Raw genomic sequence first — 15,886 nt, forward strand, 5'->3', positions numbered from 1 at the left:
ATGGCAGCCCAAGCAGGACAGAGAGTTTTGTCCTCTTCTAGAAGTCCGGAGTCTAGAAGGTGCTGGTATATAGAGAGTAGTCCATAATTATGTATTAACTTAATTTTAAAAGGTGGGCTTCTGAGCTGGGCACCAGTGGCTCAAGCCTGTAATCCTAGCTACTCAGGAGGCTGAGATTTGAGGATTGTGGTTCAAAGCCAGCCAGGGCAGGAAAGTCCGTAAGACTCTTATCTTCAATTAACCACTAAAAATTGGAAGTGGAGCAGTAGCTCAAAGTGGTAGAGTGCTATAGTTGAGTAAAAGAGCTCAGAGACAGCACCTAAGCCCCATGACTGACAAAGAAAGAAAGAGAGAGAGAAAGAAACAAACAAAGAAACCCAAAAAGTGAGCCTCTCTCTTCTTCTTTTCCAGAAACTAACCATTAAACAATACTCATGCTGGAGTTGCTGGGGCTAGGTATAACCTGAGCTCCAGACCTAGCCAGGGAGGCCATGTTGGACAAAAGTGAGATGTGTGTCAGGGCAGAGAGAGAACAGTTTCAGCCTGAGAGGCCCAGGTGCCTCTCTAGGGCTCCAAGCAATCATGGAAGCCCTGGGGCAGCCTTGTTTTTATCCTGGTGATACTGAAAACAAAGAGCCAACCCTGGACCAGGTCCTTTGTTTTTATGGTCTTTTTTTTTTTTTTTGGGTCTGGTCGTGGGGCTTGAACTCTGGGCCTGGGCGCTGTCCCTCAGGTCTTCAGCTCAAGGCTAACACTCTACCACTTGAGCCAGAGCGCCACTTCCGGCTTTTTTCTTTTTTTGCTTATGTGGTGCTGAGGAATCGAACCCAGGGCCTCGAGCATGCAAGGCAAGCGCTCTACCACTGAGCCACCTTCCCAGCCCTGTTTTTATGGTCTTGAAGAATGAGTCCACAGTCATATAAGGAGAAGTAAAATGGCAAAGATTTATTGAAGAAAAAAATGTTAAACAGAACTCCTGGAGACAGGAGGGGGTCCCAAAGATGGGCACTGCCTGGTATGTTGGGATACTCTGTACAGGGATTAATAGATGTCTCTAGGAGAAAGTTCCATGACTCGGAAGATCATGGGGCAACCTGTGGGCCACATCAGTATTTGGGCCCAATCATCGGCTCCACACAGTCTGTAGGAGTTCTCCATGAGTCTTTCAGTCTCTCTGATTGGGTGCTTGTTCTGGTGTACATCTCTGGGGTCCAATCAGCTCACTGTTCACATACATGTCTTCCAGGGGCCAGGGCCATGATGTCTTGCCCACGGGCAGCATGGGCAACTGATCAAGGCCATGTGATGTGATGTCTGAGGGTCCACATATGGGATTGCTCAAGGCCATGGTGATGTGACATCTAGGTGCTTGCACATGGGACTGCTCAAGGCCATGGGTGTGAGAAGCAGAACCTCTATGGGAGGGAGCCTTTGCTTTGGTTGGCTAGCCAGGCTCTTTTTCTGCTCTTCACTGGACCTGACACTCTCTGCACTCTAGTTCGGGCAATATGGGCCTTGGCCTGGGTCCCCAAATGGGGTTCATATAGACTATGGCAGGGTGAAGGCAGAGGTAGCTAAGGCTAGGGCCAGCTGGCCCCTCCCTGTTTAGGGAGAGACCTGAGCCTTCTCACGTCTAAGTCTACTCAGCCTAGCTTTCCCAGGGTGTGGAATGTGGCACCCGAGGGGGAACTGGTCTACTTTTGCTCCCTTCCCCTCAGCTTGGACAGGGGCCCATCCCCACGGGAGAAGATGAAGCTCTTTTCCTCCCTTACAGCTTGCCCTGGTTCTGGTCAGGCTGGTTTTTCCTCTCCTGATGACCAGGGGTCATCCCGACTCAGCCTGACTGCCCTGCCCCCTCTCCTGGCTTTCTCTTGGTGAGAAAGGCCTGAGCTCTTGAGCCACTGTTGGAGTGGCCATGGATCCCTGCCTGGCTTGTGTCTGTCTGTGGCCTTGAGCTGCTCACACAGCATGGCCAGCTTTGCCCTGCCCTACTGCCAGACTTCAAGTCAACTAGGAAGAACTGGAAGAATTGGATTCTTCCTAGTTAGGGAGCATATAAGGCTGCTGAGAGAAGGCATGGTCTCACGACACAGTGGGAATGCAGGGGTCTGGCTCATTTGAGATGCCCAGGACTTGGCTGGGTTTTCTGGCACCTGGCAGCACTCTGTGCATTGTGCTTCTGTTCTTCGTATCCCTCCAGTTTGCCATATAAGGCATTTGGGAAGTACCCCTACCTTCCATTAATTACCTCCACACCCTCTCGTCTCCTTTTCTAGATCCCAAACTGATCTCCTTCCCCTAAGTCCTACCCACTTCCATCATCCTGCCCTACCCCAGACCCATGGTTATTTCTCAGATGTAAATCTGACCATCTCACATCTCTTAACTTTCCATCATCTTCAGGGCCAAGTCTTGCTCTTGGCTGACTCTCCCTGACACCCTCCCCTGTAGTCCCTAAGTCAAATCTACCCCCTACTCCCTGCTGAAATACCTGCTTTCTCTTTGCCCCTCTGCCACATAAATACCTACCTTACTTTCAGCTTCTTACTCAAGGGGTATGTCTTTTCTTTAAAATTTTATGTTTTTTTTACATTTTTTAAAAATGTTTTTGTCAGTTATGGGGTTTGAACTCTGGGCCTAGGCACTGTCCCTCAGCTCTTCAGCTCAAGGTGAGTGTTCTACCACTTGAGCCACAGCGCCACTTCCACTTTTCTGGTGGTTAATTGGAGATAAGAGTCTCACAGATGCTGGGCACCAGTGGCTCACGCCTGTAATCCTAGCTACTCAGGAGGCTGAGATCAGAGGATCAGGGTTCAAAGCCAGCCTGGGCAGGAAACTCTGTGACATTCTTATCTCCAATAAACCACCAGAAAACTGGAAGAGGTGCTGTGGCTGAAGGTAGAGCACTTGCCATGAGCTGAAGAGCTGAGGGACAGTGCCCAGTCCCAGAGTTCAAGCCCCACGACCGACTAAAAAAAAATCTCAGACTTTCCTGCCTGGGCTGGCTTTGAACCTGGATCCTCCTGAGTAGCTAGGATTACAGGCATGAGCCACCAGCACCCGGCTAAAAATATTTGTGTGTGTGCCTGTACTGAGGCTTGAATTAGGGCCTGGGCTGGTGCTCTACCACTTGAGACACACCTTCACTTCTGTCTTTTTTCTGGTTAATTGGAAATAAGAGTCTCATAGAGATTGAACTCGAGTTGGAAGAGGCAAGTCCGGTCTCAAAATAGAGGGCCATGATCCAAAGGAACCAGAGCAGCTGCAGAAGCTGTTTATTGGTGGTCTGAGCTTTGAAACTACAGATGATAGTTTAAGAGAACGTTTTGAGAAATGGGGCACACTCACAGATTGTGTGGTAATGAGAGATCCTCAAAAAAAAAAAAAAAAAAAAAAAAACAACAACAACGTTCCAGGGGCTTTGGTTTTGTGACTTATTCTTGTGTTGAAGAGGTGGATGCAGCCATGTGTGCTAGACCCCCACAAGGTTGATGGACGTGTTGTGGAACCAAAGAGAGCGGTTTCTAGAGAGGATTCTGTGAAGCCAGGAGCCCATCTAACAGTGAAGAAAATTTTTGTTGGTGGTGTTAAGGAAGATACAGAAGAATATAATTTGAGAGACTACTTTGAAAAATATGGTAAGATTGAAATCATAGAAGTTAGGAAGACCGGCAGAGTGGAAAAAAGAGAGGATTTGCTTTTGTAACTTTTGATGATCATGACACAGTTGATAAAATTGTTGTTCAGAAATGCCACACTATTAATGGGCATAATTGTCAAGTGAAAAAGGCTCTTTTTAACAAGAGATGCAGTCGGCTGGATCACAAAGAGGTCGTGGAGGTGGATCTGGCAACATTATGGGTTGTGGAGGAAACTTTGGAGGTGGTGGAGGTAATTTTGGACGTGGTAGAAACTTTGGTGGAAGAGGAGGCTATGGTGGTGGAGGTGGTGGCAGCAGAGGTAGCTATGGAGGAGGTGATGGTGGATACAATGGATTTGGAGGTGATGGTGGCAACTATGGTGGCCGTCCTGGTTATAGTAGTAGAGGAGGCTATGGTGGTGGTGGACCAGGTTATGGAAACCAAGGTGGAGGATATGGGGGTGGTGGAGGAGGATATGATGGTTACAATGGAGGAAATTTTGGTGGCAGTAACTACGGTGGTGGTGGCAACTATAATGATTTTGGAAATTACAGTGGACAACAGCAATCAAATTATGGACCCTTGAAGGGGGGCAGTTTTGGTGGAAGAAGCTCTGGCAGTCCATATGGTGGTGGTTATGGATCTGGTGGTGAAAGTGGTGGATATGGTATCAGAAGGTTTTAAAAACAATAGAAAAGGGGCTATAGTTCATAGTAGGAGAGAAAGCGGAGTTGTCAGGAAAGCTGCAGGTTACTTTGAGACAGTTGTCCCAGATATATTAGAGGAACTGTAAAAATCTGCCACAGAAGGAACGATGGTCTGTAGTCAGAAACGTTACTGCAGTTTAAACAGGAAGCCCTTTTTATTCAGGGCTGTCATAAGCCACAGTTTGCAAAAAGTGCAGCTATTGATTAATGTAATGTAATGTCAATTAGATGTACATTCCTGAGGTTTTTTATCTGTTGTAGCTTTGTCTTTTTCTTTTCATTACATCAGGTATATTGCCCTGTAAATTGTGGTAGTGGTACCAGGAATAAAAATATTAAGGAGGGGCTGAGAAGGTGGCTCAGTGGTAGAGCGCTTGCCTTGCATGCATGAGGCCTCGGGTTTGATTCCTCAGCACCACATAAGCAGAAAAAAAAAGCCGGAAGTGGTGCTATGACTCAAGTGGTAGAGCGCTAGCCTTGAGCTGAAGAGCTGAGGGACAGCGCCCAGGCCCAGAGTTCAGACCCCACGACCGGACCCAAAAAAATAAAAAATAATTAAGGAATTTTTAACTTTTCAATATTTGTGTAGTTCAGTTTTTCTACATTTTAGTACAGAAACTTTAACAAAGTGCAGTTTTGAAGGTGTTTCCTTGTGAGTTAACAAGATCATTGTTAATTACTATTTTATATGGATTTTGCTAAAGTTAACTGTAAAGAAACACCTGCTGACTTGCAGTTTAAGGGGAATCTATTCTCCTCATTTCCAAACCATGATACGAATGGGGGCTGACATGTAGAGAGAATACATACTTGTATGTATGCATTGTGTGTTTTAGATACATAGGATTGGGTATTAAAATGAGCATATGTGTGAATTTAATAGCATTAAGATTACCTTCAATGAAAAAAAAAAACAACCCTCAAAATCCCTAAAAAAAAAAATGAGTCTCATAGACTTTCCTTTCCCCGGCTGTCTTTGAACCATGGTCCTCTCAGATCAGCTTCTGGAGCAGCTAGTATTTCAGGCACTAGCCATTGGTGCCTGGCTTGGGCTATGTCTTTGATATGCCCAAATGCTATTGTCCCGAGAGTTCTACATGATGGCCCACAGTGGCTACCTGCTCCAACACCCCTAACACTCTCCCAAGTTATAGCAGAACGTCCCCAGTGCCAAGGTGGCTGTCGGCTGAAGGCCCACACAGGGTACATTCTACCCTGCTCCAGCTCTAGCTGTCCCACTGCTGTGGGTCTGGAGGGGGTGGGGGTAGGAACATTGGGTGGGTGGTAGGAACATTGCAGATGCTCCCAGAACTTCTGATCTCTGGGGCTTGGGGTAAGGAATTGCTCCTCCCCGCCATGCCCCGAGGTCTAAGTTACCCAGATCTGAAGAGGCTTCCTTGTCCTGGATACTTTCAAACTTTCTCTTTGACAACTGCTACTTTGTTTTCCCAGGTGAATGGAGCCCACAGGACCCAGGGTTGCAGCTGGAGCTTTCCCCTCTCCTCACATCTGCTCCTTCCCATTCCAAAGCGTCCTGTTTCTCCCAGTTGAGACTAGGATGTCCTTGGTGAATGTGAGGAGAGAAGCAGGTAGGACTCCATTGACCACAGCTGGTTCAGAATGTCAATGGTCACAATGAAATCCCTTTGTACAACTAAGTTAATAAAAAAAGGGGGGGGGGGAGATCACTAATGCAGCAGTTAAGATATCTTGAGAAAGAATGCATACATTGTTTTAAATGTTTAAACTAGGTCAGACACCAACAGCTCATACCTATCTTTTTAGCTATGTGGGAGGCTGAGATCTGGAGGATTGTGGTCTGAGGCCAACTTGGGCATACATTTGAGACCACTTTTCAACCAATAGCCTGACGTGTCCTTGTCCTCCTAGCTATGTTGAGAGGCTGGGATCTGGAGGATCATGATTCCAGGTCACCCTAGGCAGAAAAATCCATGAGATTCTATCTTCATAGAAGAAGCTAGATGTGGTGGCTGATGCCTGTGTTCCCAACTATCCTGGGAAGCATAAAACAGATATATTTGGGTTCAGGCCTGGGCCTGGCTAAAGAGAGAGGGGGGAACTATTTCAAAATAACCAATGTAAAAAAAGAAGTGGCAGAAACTCATCTCAACAGTAGATCACCAGCCTAGCAAGTGCAACCTGAATGCAACACCAAAACAAAACATAAAACAAACAACAAACAGAAATATAAAAATCAGGTCAGTCTTGGTGGGCACACCTGTAATCCTAGCCTTGGGAGTATAAACAAGGAAGACACACAAATCAAGCTTAGGTTCCCTTTGAAGATGACCTTTCCATCAGCTTCTCTGACATCCAGATTAAAATCTACCGTTTCAAATGAGTCATCTTCTAACCATTTACCAATCTAAACCTACCATCTATGTGCCTTGGTCTTCTGCTGCTTTTATTGTCCCCAATAACTGGTTCTGAGGGTTTTCCACATCCTCTGTTGACATTACTCACTGTCTGATATTTTTTTTTTTCCCTAGCAAGAAGGTTATATAGCTTATTTAACCATCCCTCAACCAGTGATTGCTTCTGTCTTTCCACTACTGCAAACTATATTTTAAAGAGTATCCTTTCCCATGCTTTCCCGAATACATTGCTAGGAGTTCTGGGCCATAAATAAAGAGGAGTAGGTCTGGTGGCTGTGTGAACTTCTAAAAATGAAGAGGCTTGAACATTTGTTGTTGTTGTTGGTAGTAGTGGAGGTGTTATTTGCAGTGTTTGTTTGTTGTTGTTGCCTTTTGTTGTGTGGGGTACAGCAAGGGGGGTGGTGGCACAGAAATGGAGGGAGGAAGGGAGAACCCAACGCAGTCATGGTACCCAATAGACTGTATGTGGAAAATGGACTATGCAACTTTGTGGGCAGGGATAGGAGGCGGGGAAGGCGAAGGAAGGAGGAAATTGTCCAAAAAGAAATATACTTGTTACCGGACTTATGAAATGGTTACCACTCTGTGACAACATCTTAATCATAATAATTACAATAAAATTAGAGTAAAAAATGAAGACACTTGGAAATTTCCAAAGTACCTGCTTCAACTCAGTGTCCTGGGCTGGAGTGGGTTCATTGCCTGCGGTGTTAGCAGTTACTGGAGACATGTAAATCTGCTGTCTTCGAGGGCATCTTGCTGCCTTAGCTGGGAGGTGGCTGTTTCCAGAAACTTCCAGCCACCCTTCTCATTTTGCCTTCTCCTCTTAAGGTACTTGGTGCTTCCCCAAATTCTGAGCTTCACTGGGGGTGGGTAGGCTGGGAATTTGTGTGCTTCTCATGGTTTACCTGTCCTTAGGCTCTTGTTCAATCGTCTGACTCCCTCCTGCTAGGTGATGACCTTTCTGGTCTTCTAATCTTTTATTCTCTTTAGATACTCCTTAGCTGTCACCTTAGCAGGGTTATAGATAGGAAGGAGTGAGTGTTAAGATGGCCACGGAGTCTGCTCCACTTTGCCAAAAGCTGGTGTGTCTCTGTAATCCCCTATAGATAGTCGGTCAGTCTCTGAGAGACAGGAAGTTCTTGTATTTGTTTTTGCATCTCAGCACCTAGCAACACACCTGGCATGGGTGAAGGAGCTTGGAACACAGTCAGTGAACAGAGGAAAGCATGGAAAGGCCCCTAAGGACTTCCTGCTGATGGCCCCTGGCATCCAGGTGAAGGTTCTTCTCACAAATGACAAGTAAGTTCATGAAGTTGTCCACATGACTACCATTCTTTCAGCAGGAAATCCCTTGTTATTTATTTGTTGCCAGTCCTGGGACTTGAACTCAGGTTTGGAGTTCTTGCTTGGCTCTTTCACTAAAGCCTGCCAACTCAACCATACCTTGGAAGAGTCTCATGGAATTTTTCTGCTGGGTGGGTGCTGCTTTTGAACTACCATTCTCAGATCTCAGCCTCCCGAGTAGCTAGGATTACAGGTGTGAGTAACTAGCATGGGACCAGTAAGAGTTCTTACCGGATAGAAAATTCTATGATCTCATACATTGAGGGAAATGCTACTTAAAGTGAAATGAGAATTCTTGTAATCCTAATGGTAATAACCGCGTACTATTTAACACCCATAACATTATGTAACATAATAATAATGTTGCTTGAGGACAACTATTTGCCCTGCACTCTAACCAATCCTTTTACAAGTACCATCTCATTTTATTCTTAGACACAGTTCTATGAAGCAGTCCTCATGGGAGATGGATGACTTCATGGCCTCCAGCCCTGTGCATTGTGAAACCTAGAAAGGAAGTTGCAGGAAGCAGTGTCTGCCTTTATAGGACAAGGTTTTCTTTCTTTCTTTGTTTTTGGTGCCAGTATTGGGCTTGAACTTAGGGCCTGGGTGCTGTCCCTTAGTTTTTTGGCTCAAGGCTCTACCACTTGAGCCACAGCTCTACTTCTGGCTTTTTGGAGTTAAGAGTCTTACAGATATGTCCACTCAGACTGGCTTTGAACCACGATCCTCTGGTAGCAAGCCTCCAGAGTAGCAAGGACTATAGGCATGAGCTGCCAGTCCCCAGCTAAGGATTTCTTTCTCTGGAATTGCATGGTGCTAGGCTCTGGTAGAATCTAGCATTCAGCCCCAGACTGGACTGTAGGAAAGAATAGTCTGCTCCTTCTCTCTTCACTAACTGTACCTAGCTGGGAGCTAGGTGGCTTTGGGCACATCCTTGGTCTAGATCAGATCCTCTGATTCCTGAGGCCTACCCTGTGTGTCCCTCCGATGCAGCCCAGTCCCCAGGCCTGGAGACCTGGGCTTTGGAAGGGAGCTCCTGCCACTGCTTTCTGCCCTCTTGAAGCCAAGAGGAGGTCCAGAGATGCTCCGTGGCGGGCAGTCTGGTTACTGAATGAGAGCAGAGCTGGAACTTTCAGTTCCATCTCTGTGGGAAGATAAGAGCTGCCAGATTGTGCAGTTTGTCCTCCTGAGCTACTGATATGCCAGAGAAGGTGCCAAGAGCCACATAGTGCCTAGCTAGGCCGAGAGAGAAGGTGGGGGGGGGGGGAAGAGGGAAAGTGTGAGAGCTGTTTTTTTTTTTTCCAGGACAATTCTGTAGTCCAATCTGGGGAGGAATTCTCCTGGAAGTGGCACAAGAATTTGAGAGGAGAAGGACCCTAAAGATTTGTTTGGGGTGGAGTTGGGGGCTGAAGATTTCTTCAGAGCCTCTGTCTTATTCAGAACCTCAGGCCATGAGAGTCAGGGTCAGGAGGCTGAAAGCCTAAATCTGATGGTACTGGCTGTGGCCCTTTGTGGCAAGTTACAGCCAGTGCTGTTTCCCCATCTGTAAATGAAGATAAAGCACCTTTTCCACCTGGTTGTAGGGAGGCTTCTGGAGATCTGAAAAGGGCCTGGGGGAACTCAGGACCCCTTAATCCCCTTAATCTTTGAAGCAGATGTGATTCTTTGTTTCTTCCTACAAAGTCACTTTCCAGATCTGCCCTATCAGTCCAGAAAATCAGTGGTGCTCAGTATATAGCAACCATCTGGCCATTCCTCCAGGCTTCCCACCTCCCCCTTCACCCCTCCTCAGGGAGTAGGCTTTTCCTTTGGGCCAGATAAGGAGTGACTCACTGCAGACCAACCCTGGAGGCTACAACCTTTGTTGAAGGCCCAGCCACACCCTGTTTTCACAAGGGGCCTGGAGCTCCCCAGACCAACTCTGTGTCCTCTTGGGATGGCTGAGGGTTGCTTCTGGGTGGGTTAAGGTTGGGGCTTGAATGTAAGTGGTTTCCTGCTCTCCTTCCAGGAGAAAATGGTGACTAGAAGACAGTTTTCTGGGGCCAAGGAGAGTTTCGGAGGCCAAGGACTATTCTTCATTTATTCACAGAGGAAGACTGAGCTGGAATATCTCTCCTTTCACAGGGGGAAACAGGCCTGGAAACAAGGAGTGATTGTCCCATCTCCCTAATGCCCTCTCAGGAGCACAGGGGTTCTGTCTTGAGACTGAGGAACTGCTCTGATGTAATGATAAGAGGGAATCATAGGGATAATTTCAATTTCAGGAGAGGTCAAGGACTGGGAGCTTGCTTGATGCTGGTATAGAGCATTTGGCCAGGCAAGAAAAGTAGCCAAAGCGTCACACAGGATGAACACAGGGACTGGCTGCTGCTATGTGTGGAAGGAGGAGCTCCTTCCTGTACTACTGAAACTCACTTTGTGTCCAGGCACTAGTGTGTTGCTGGAACCAGCTCATTGGTTCAGTTTGCCGTCTGTCTCTCCAGCCCCCTCCTTCTTGTTGGAGGAGAAGGAGAAGGAGTAAGCTGTAACCTCTCTACCTAGACATTATCAGAATTCAAGGTTCCATCCCATTTCTGTCTGTGGGTAGCAGGTATTAAATGCCTTACGTGCAGATTCCCTGCCTGTTTTCCTGCTTGGGCTCCTCATCTTGGGAACATTGAAGTAGTGGAATAAACAAATAGAGCTCTTGGGGCTGTTAGGGATAGGGCTGTCCTGGGGGATGGGGGTGGGGAGGTGGTGGTAGGTCAAGATGGTTTCTCAGCATGGGAGTGTGCTGTGGCCAGGGCAGCTGCTGGAACTGCTCCCAGAGACTGCTTCCAGGTGTCTATGGTGACTTGGGGCATTGTATGGCCACGGCCCAGAAAACTGCCTTTGTTATAAGGTTCACAAGGGAAGTTGGGGGTGGGGTGGGGGAGGGAGGTGGGTCCTGAGGGTGTGTGGGAATCTAGTACAAATATTTGGGGAAAGGTCTAGTTTTGATCCCAAGTGGGGACCTGTATAATCTCAAGGAACTGTGATTCCTGGAGTGTTTCTCTTTAAAGGGCAAGGGTCAGCGTGGAGATTGGGGGTAGGAGGCTGGTGGTGGTGGAGAGTCAGAATGGGGGCCAGCTTCCCAAGTGGGCTGGGCTGGGGTGGCTCTGGGGGAAGGCAGGGGCCTGTGGTTCCTGGGAGGGGACAGTTGAGGGCAGAGCTACCAGGAACTGACCAATGGGGAGAGTGCAGTAAACTCATCTGGGCTCAAATATCCACCCCTGACCTTGTCCTGCAGCCCCACCTGTCTCGGGCATAAAAGGCCCCAGGTGAGGAGGATCTCCCCACTCCCGCAGCCGACCTCGATCGACTCTCAGGCCAGTGTCCTCCGGTCCTCACCCGCCTTGCCATGACCACCTACAGCTACCGACAGTCCTCAGCCACCTCGTCCTACGGGGGCTTGGGCGGCGGCTCGCTGCGCTTTGGGACCGGGGGTGCCTTTCGTGCGCCCAGCATCCACGGGGGCTCAGGCGGCCGAGGGGTGTCTGTGTCCTCCGCTCGCTTGGTGTCATCAGTCTCCGGGGGTTATGGTGGGGGCTATGGTGGCTCCCTGGCTGTGTCCGATGGGCTGTTGGCCGGCAATGAGAAGATCACCATGCAGAACCTCAACGACCGCCTGGCTTCGTATCTGGACAAAGTGCGCGCCCTGGAGCAGGCCAACACCGAGCTGGAGGTGAAGATCCGGGACTGGTACCAGAAGCAGGGGCCCGGGCCCTCCCGAGACTACAGCCACTACTTCAAGACGATCGAGGACCTCCGGGACAAGGTAGGTGCTGGCTGGGTGCCAGGGACAGTGCACCAGCCTGGAGGGACTAGATGAGGTTGGGGTACAAGACCGCTAGTGGCCTCTTAGGGCTTGGGAGTGCCCGCAGGCCAGAAGAGAAGCCGGAGACCGGGAGGGGAGGGGAGGGGAGGGGAAGGGGTGGAGCAGGTAAGTGGGCAGGGCCTGGAGAAGCAGCTGGGAGGGAGTGCAGGCTGCAGGGCTGGGCTGGAGCACTGGGAGAAAGGTGGGTTTGCAGAGTGGGAGGAGATAATGCACAGCTCTGGAGGTGTGGATTGGGGCTCAACCTCAGTCGGAGCTGCAACTGTTTGGCCTGGTGGGTGGGTAGGTGTGTGTGTGGGAGAGGGGGAGGGAGGGCAGAGCTTAATGGTCCACCCAGGGCCAGATCTGCCCCTGCAGTGACCTTTGTGGGAGCCCTGGTTCCCCCTCCTCCCCCCTCCTTCCCCCTCCTTCCCCCTCCTTCCCCCTGTTCTTTGGCTGGGCAGGTCTAGTTTTTATCAGGCTCTGGCTTTCTCTCCTTTTCTGTCCAGGGGCTACACAGGCTTAAGAGGAGTTCTAGAAAGAGAGGGAGAGCTAGGGCTGACTCCAGGGTCAGGGAAAGGGGGGACATAGGCAGGGGCTCCTGTGTTTGCTTTAGTGAACCTCTGCCACGGAGAACCAGGTACTGGAGCAGCTTCTTGGGGTCTGAGCCACACAAGATTTAAGCCCTAGGAGGCTGGGGTGGAGCAGGAAAGACTTCTCCCATCAAGAAATATATCAGAAACAAAAGGAATGCACCCTGGGTTTCCCCCACCCGCAGCAGGCCTGCAGCAAGCCCCCATAGATTCCTGAGTCCTGGGGAGGTGGGCTTATAGATTCCTACCCACAGACCATGGAGAGCTTGTGATGTCTGTAATCAGCTAGAATTGGGCATTTTGCAATTCTTAAGTTGTGACCTATAGTGACAATATCGTGTGTCACACACCTTTCTTTCTCCTGTTCTCTGACCTTCCTTACACACACACACACACACACACACACAATTTTCCCTTCCTTCCTTCCCTCCCTCCCTCCCTCCCTCCCTTCCTCTCTCTCTCCCTCCCTCCCTCCCTCCTTCCTTCCCTCCCTCCCTCCCTCCCTTCCTCTCTCTCTCCCTCCCTCCCTCTCTCTCCCTCTCTCCCTCTTTCTCTTCTTTCTTTCTTTCTTTCCTGTGTGCCAATACTGAGTCTGGAACTCAGGGTCTCATACTGTGCTTGGCTTATTCACTCAAGGCTGGTGCTCTACCACTTGAGCCACACCTACTTCTGGAGTTTTGCTGGTTAACTGAAATTAAGAATCTCCCAGATTTGTCTGTCTAGGCTAGCTTTGAACCAAGATCCTCAGATCTCAGCCTGTTGAGTAGCTAAGATTATAAGCATGAGCCACCAGTGCCCTGGCTGACAAAGTTCTTTTTTTTTTTTGGTCGGTCGTGGGGCCTGAACTCTGGTCCTGGGCACTGTCTCTCAGCTCTTCAGCTCAAGGCGAGTGCTCTACTACTTGAGCCATAGCCCACTTCCAGCATTTTCTGCTTATGTGGTGCTGAGGAATCGAACCCAGGGCCTCATGCATGCGAGGCAAACACTACCACTGAGCCACCTTCCCAGCCCCTGACAAAGTTTCTTGAAACAGTTTTTACCCTATTGAGGGTAACCTCTGTCTGAGTTTTATATTCTCCTTGTTTCATTAAAAATGTGCAAATTACTATCCAGTGACACAGTGACTAATCATTTGAGACTTGCTCTTTTGAAATATGTTGAGCCCAAGTACCCTCATGAGTGACTAGCTGGATGACATGATTGCAACTCTGATACCCCTCCCCCAGCCCCCTTTCCCTCAGGCTTGCCTGTCTGTCAGCTTCCTCCACAGCATGCCCTCCCGCTCCAGTTCATGGGCATGGGCTGATACTAAGGGCTTCCAGAGAGCAGGCCAAGGAGCAGGTGCTAGGGAGAGGGAGTGCATTCATTTCTTCTCCATCTCCTGGGAAGAAAGTGAGCGGACAGTGCTCCTATGCCCTCGTGGTGCCAACCTCCTTACCCTCTCCCTTCTAGATTCATGGTGCCACCATTGAGAACTCCAGGATTGTCCTGCAGGTCGACAATGCCCGTCTGGCTGCAGATGACTTCCGAACTAAGTAAGTGTCTGCTTTGGGGACTGTGGAAGCCAGGGCACCAGGGTGCTGTGTGTGTGGGGAGCCTCAGGCCTTTATGGGGGACTAGACCCTGCCCTCACCCACTCCCAGCAGGCCTGAAGCAAGTCTCCCATAGACTCCTGAATCCTGAGGAAGTGGGGTATCATTAGAAGTACCGAGCCAGCTCTGGCCTAACTCCTATTTTCTCCAAAAGGTTTGAGACTGAACAGGCCCTGCGCATGAGCGTGGAGACTGACATCAACGGGCTGCGCAAGGTTCTAGATGAGCTGACACTGGCCAGGACTGACCTGGAGATGCAGATTGAAGGCCTAAAGGAGGAGCTGGCCTACCTGAAGAAAAACCACGAGGAGGTGGGTCAAGCTAGGCCTTCTGCCATGGCCATACTTGGCCCTGGGTGGCCTTAATGGCTCCCAGGAGCCAGGTAGAGGATAGTGACCACCCAGTCCACTTCTCAGTGCTGGCTCCTAGACCTGCACGCACAAACCAGCACCTATGACTCTGAGGGAGGTGGAAGTCACCTGGGGCAGGTCCAGCAGGCCCTGGGCCCTGGCATGTCTACCTCTTCTGTGTCTTTCCAGGAAATTAGTGCCTTGAGGAGCCAAGTGGGTGGCCAGGTCAGTGTGGAGGTGGATTCCACTCCGGGCACGGACCTAGCCAAGATCCTGAGTGACATGAGAAGCCAGTATGAGGTCATGGCTGAGAAGTACCGGAAGGATGCTGAAACCCAGTTCATCAGTCAGGTATGCAAGGGACCCCGAAGCCCTTTTGGGGAATGGCAAGGAGAGAGGGCTTGTTGCTTTCCCCTGCTCTGCCAGATGCCTGGCCCCAGTGCCTTTTCTCTTCCTATGCTTTTGTCATAGACCGAGGAGCTGAACCGGGAGGTTGCTGGCCACACCGAGCAGCTCCAGGCGCACACATCTGAGGTCACAGACCTGCGACGCACCCTTCAGGGTCTTGAGATAGAGTTGCAGTCCTGGCTCAGCATGGTATGTTCAACTTCAAGGGCTGCACGCTTGTACCCTTGCAGCCTTGGGCATCCTGATTGGTGGCTATGTGTCCTGGTTCTCTTTGGGAACCAGTCTCTGCCAAATCATGCCCCTTTTCTCTCTCCCCTTAGAAAGCAGCCCTGGAAGGCACGCTGGCAGAGACAGAGGCCCGTTACGGGGACCAGCTGGCACAGATTCAGGGGAAGATCAGCAGCATTGAAGCTCAGCTGAGTGACCTGCGTGCTGACACCGAGAGGCAGAATCAAGAGTACCAGCAGCTCATGGACATCAAGTCTCGGCTGGAGCAGGAGATTGCCACCTACCGCAATCTGCTGGAGGGCCAGGACATCCACTACAACAACGTGCCTGGCTCCAAGGGTTTCTGAGTGGGCAGATTCCTGAGCATCTATCCTCCTGCAGGGAGAGTTCTCGGGGACCCCTAGCCCCGACTCATCCCCTGACCTGCCAAATAAACCTTTGTGGTCCAAGGGAGGAACTTGTTTGGTTTGTTATTTTAGACCATGGAGACATGGGTCAGGCCTAGGCCCTGTTTAGGTTTTATTGGGACCTGACTTCATCTTGTCTCAGGAGAGAGAAGGGAGAGCATCTCACACACAGAAGCTATAGTAACTTTGATTTGTACCAGGTCTTCCTTTATCTAACCTGGTTTTTACAGGTTCAATACTCTGTGAAATAAGCAATGTTCCCATTTCGCAGAGAGGTCAAACTAAGGCTTCAAGCGGTGAGAGAGGGGGCCTTGCCTATGTAACTGCTCATGGCAAAGTAGGATGTGAAACTTCCTAGATAGAGTTTTCTTTCCTTTGCATG

At 49.6% G+C, this 15,886-nt stretch overlaps 2 protein-coding genes and 1 pseudogene across 2 annotated transcripts in view; all 3 read left to right on the top strand.

Annotated features, from left to right (window-relative positions):
- LOC122102367 (keratin, type I cytoskeletal 15) overlaps positions 1 to 15,886 on the top strand; it is an 88,058-nt gene that overhangs the window by 62,004 nt on the left and 10,168 nt on the right. The window lies entirely within an intron of this gene.
- Positions 492 to 4,413, top strand: LOC122103529 (annotated as a pseudogene).
- Krt19 (keratin 19) lies at positions 11,403 to 15,550 on the top strand. Its single transcript, XM_042673190.1, has 6 exons — positions 11,403 to 11,890; positions 13,972 to 14,054; positions 14,266 to 14,422; positions 14,651 to 14,812; positions 14,933 to 15,058; positions 15,190 to 15,550. Exons 1-6 carry the CDS (start codon positions 11,474 to 11,476, stop codon positions 15,442 to 15,444), a joined length of 1,200 nt encoding a protein of 399 aa, XP_042529124.1. The 5' UTR covers positions 11,403 to 11,473; the 3' UTR covers positions 15,445 to 15,550.

Source organism: Dipodomys spectabilis, unplaced genomic scaffold (genome assembly GCF_019054845.1).
Source record: "Dipodomys spectabilis isolate Male_0828 unplaced genomic scaffold, ASM1905484v1 ptg000018l, whole genome shotgun sequence".
In the NCBI taxonomy this organism is placed as follows: domain Eukaryota; kingdom Metazoa; phylum Chordata; class Mammalia; order Rodentia; family Heteromyidae; genus Dipodomys; species Dipodomys spectabilis.

What these genes read in the sequence shown, in the direction of transcription:
- Krt19 (XM_042673190.1), top strand. Translation starts at nt 11,474, where the DNA reads ATGACCACCTACAGCTACCGACAGTCCTCAGCCACCTCGTCCTACGGG. An exon ending in TCGAGGACCTCCGGGACAAG is followed by an intron (nt 11,891 to 13,971) that starts GTAGGTGCTGGC and finishes TCTCCCTTCTAG; the next exon opens with ATTCATGGTGCCACCATTGA. An exon ending in TGCAGTCCTGGCTCAGCATG is followed by an intron (nt 15,059 to 15,189) that starts GTATGTTCAACT and finishes CTCTCCCCTTAG; the next exon opens with AAAGCAGCCCTGGAAGGCAC.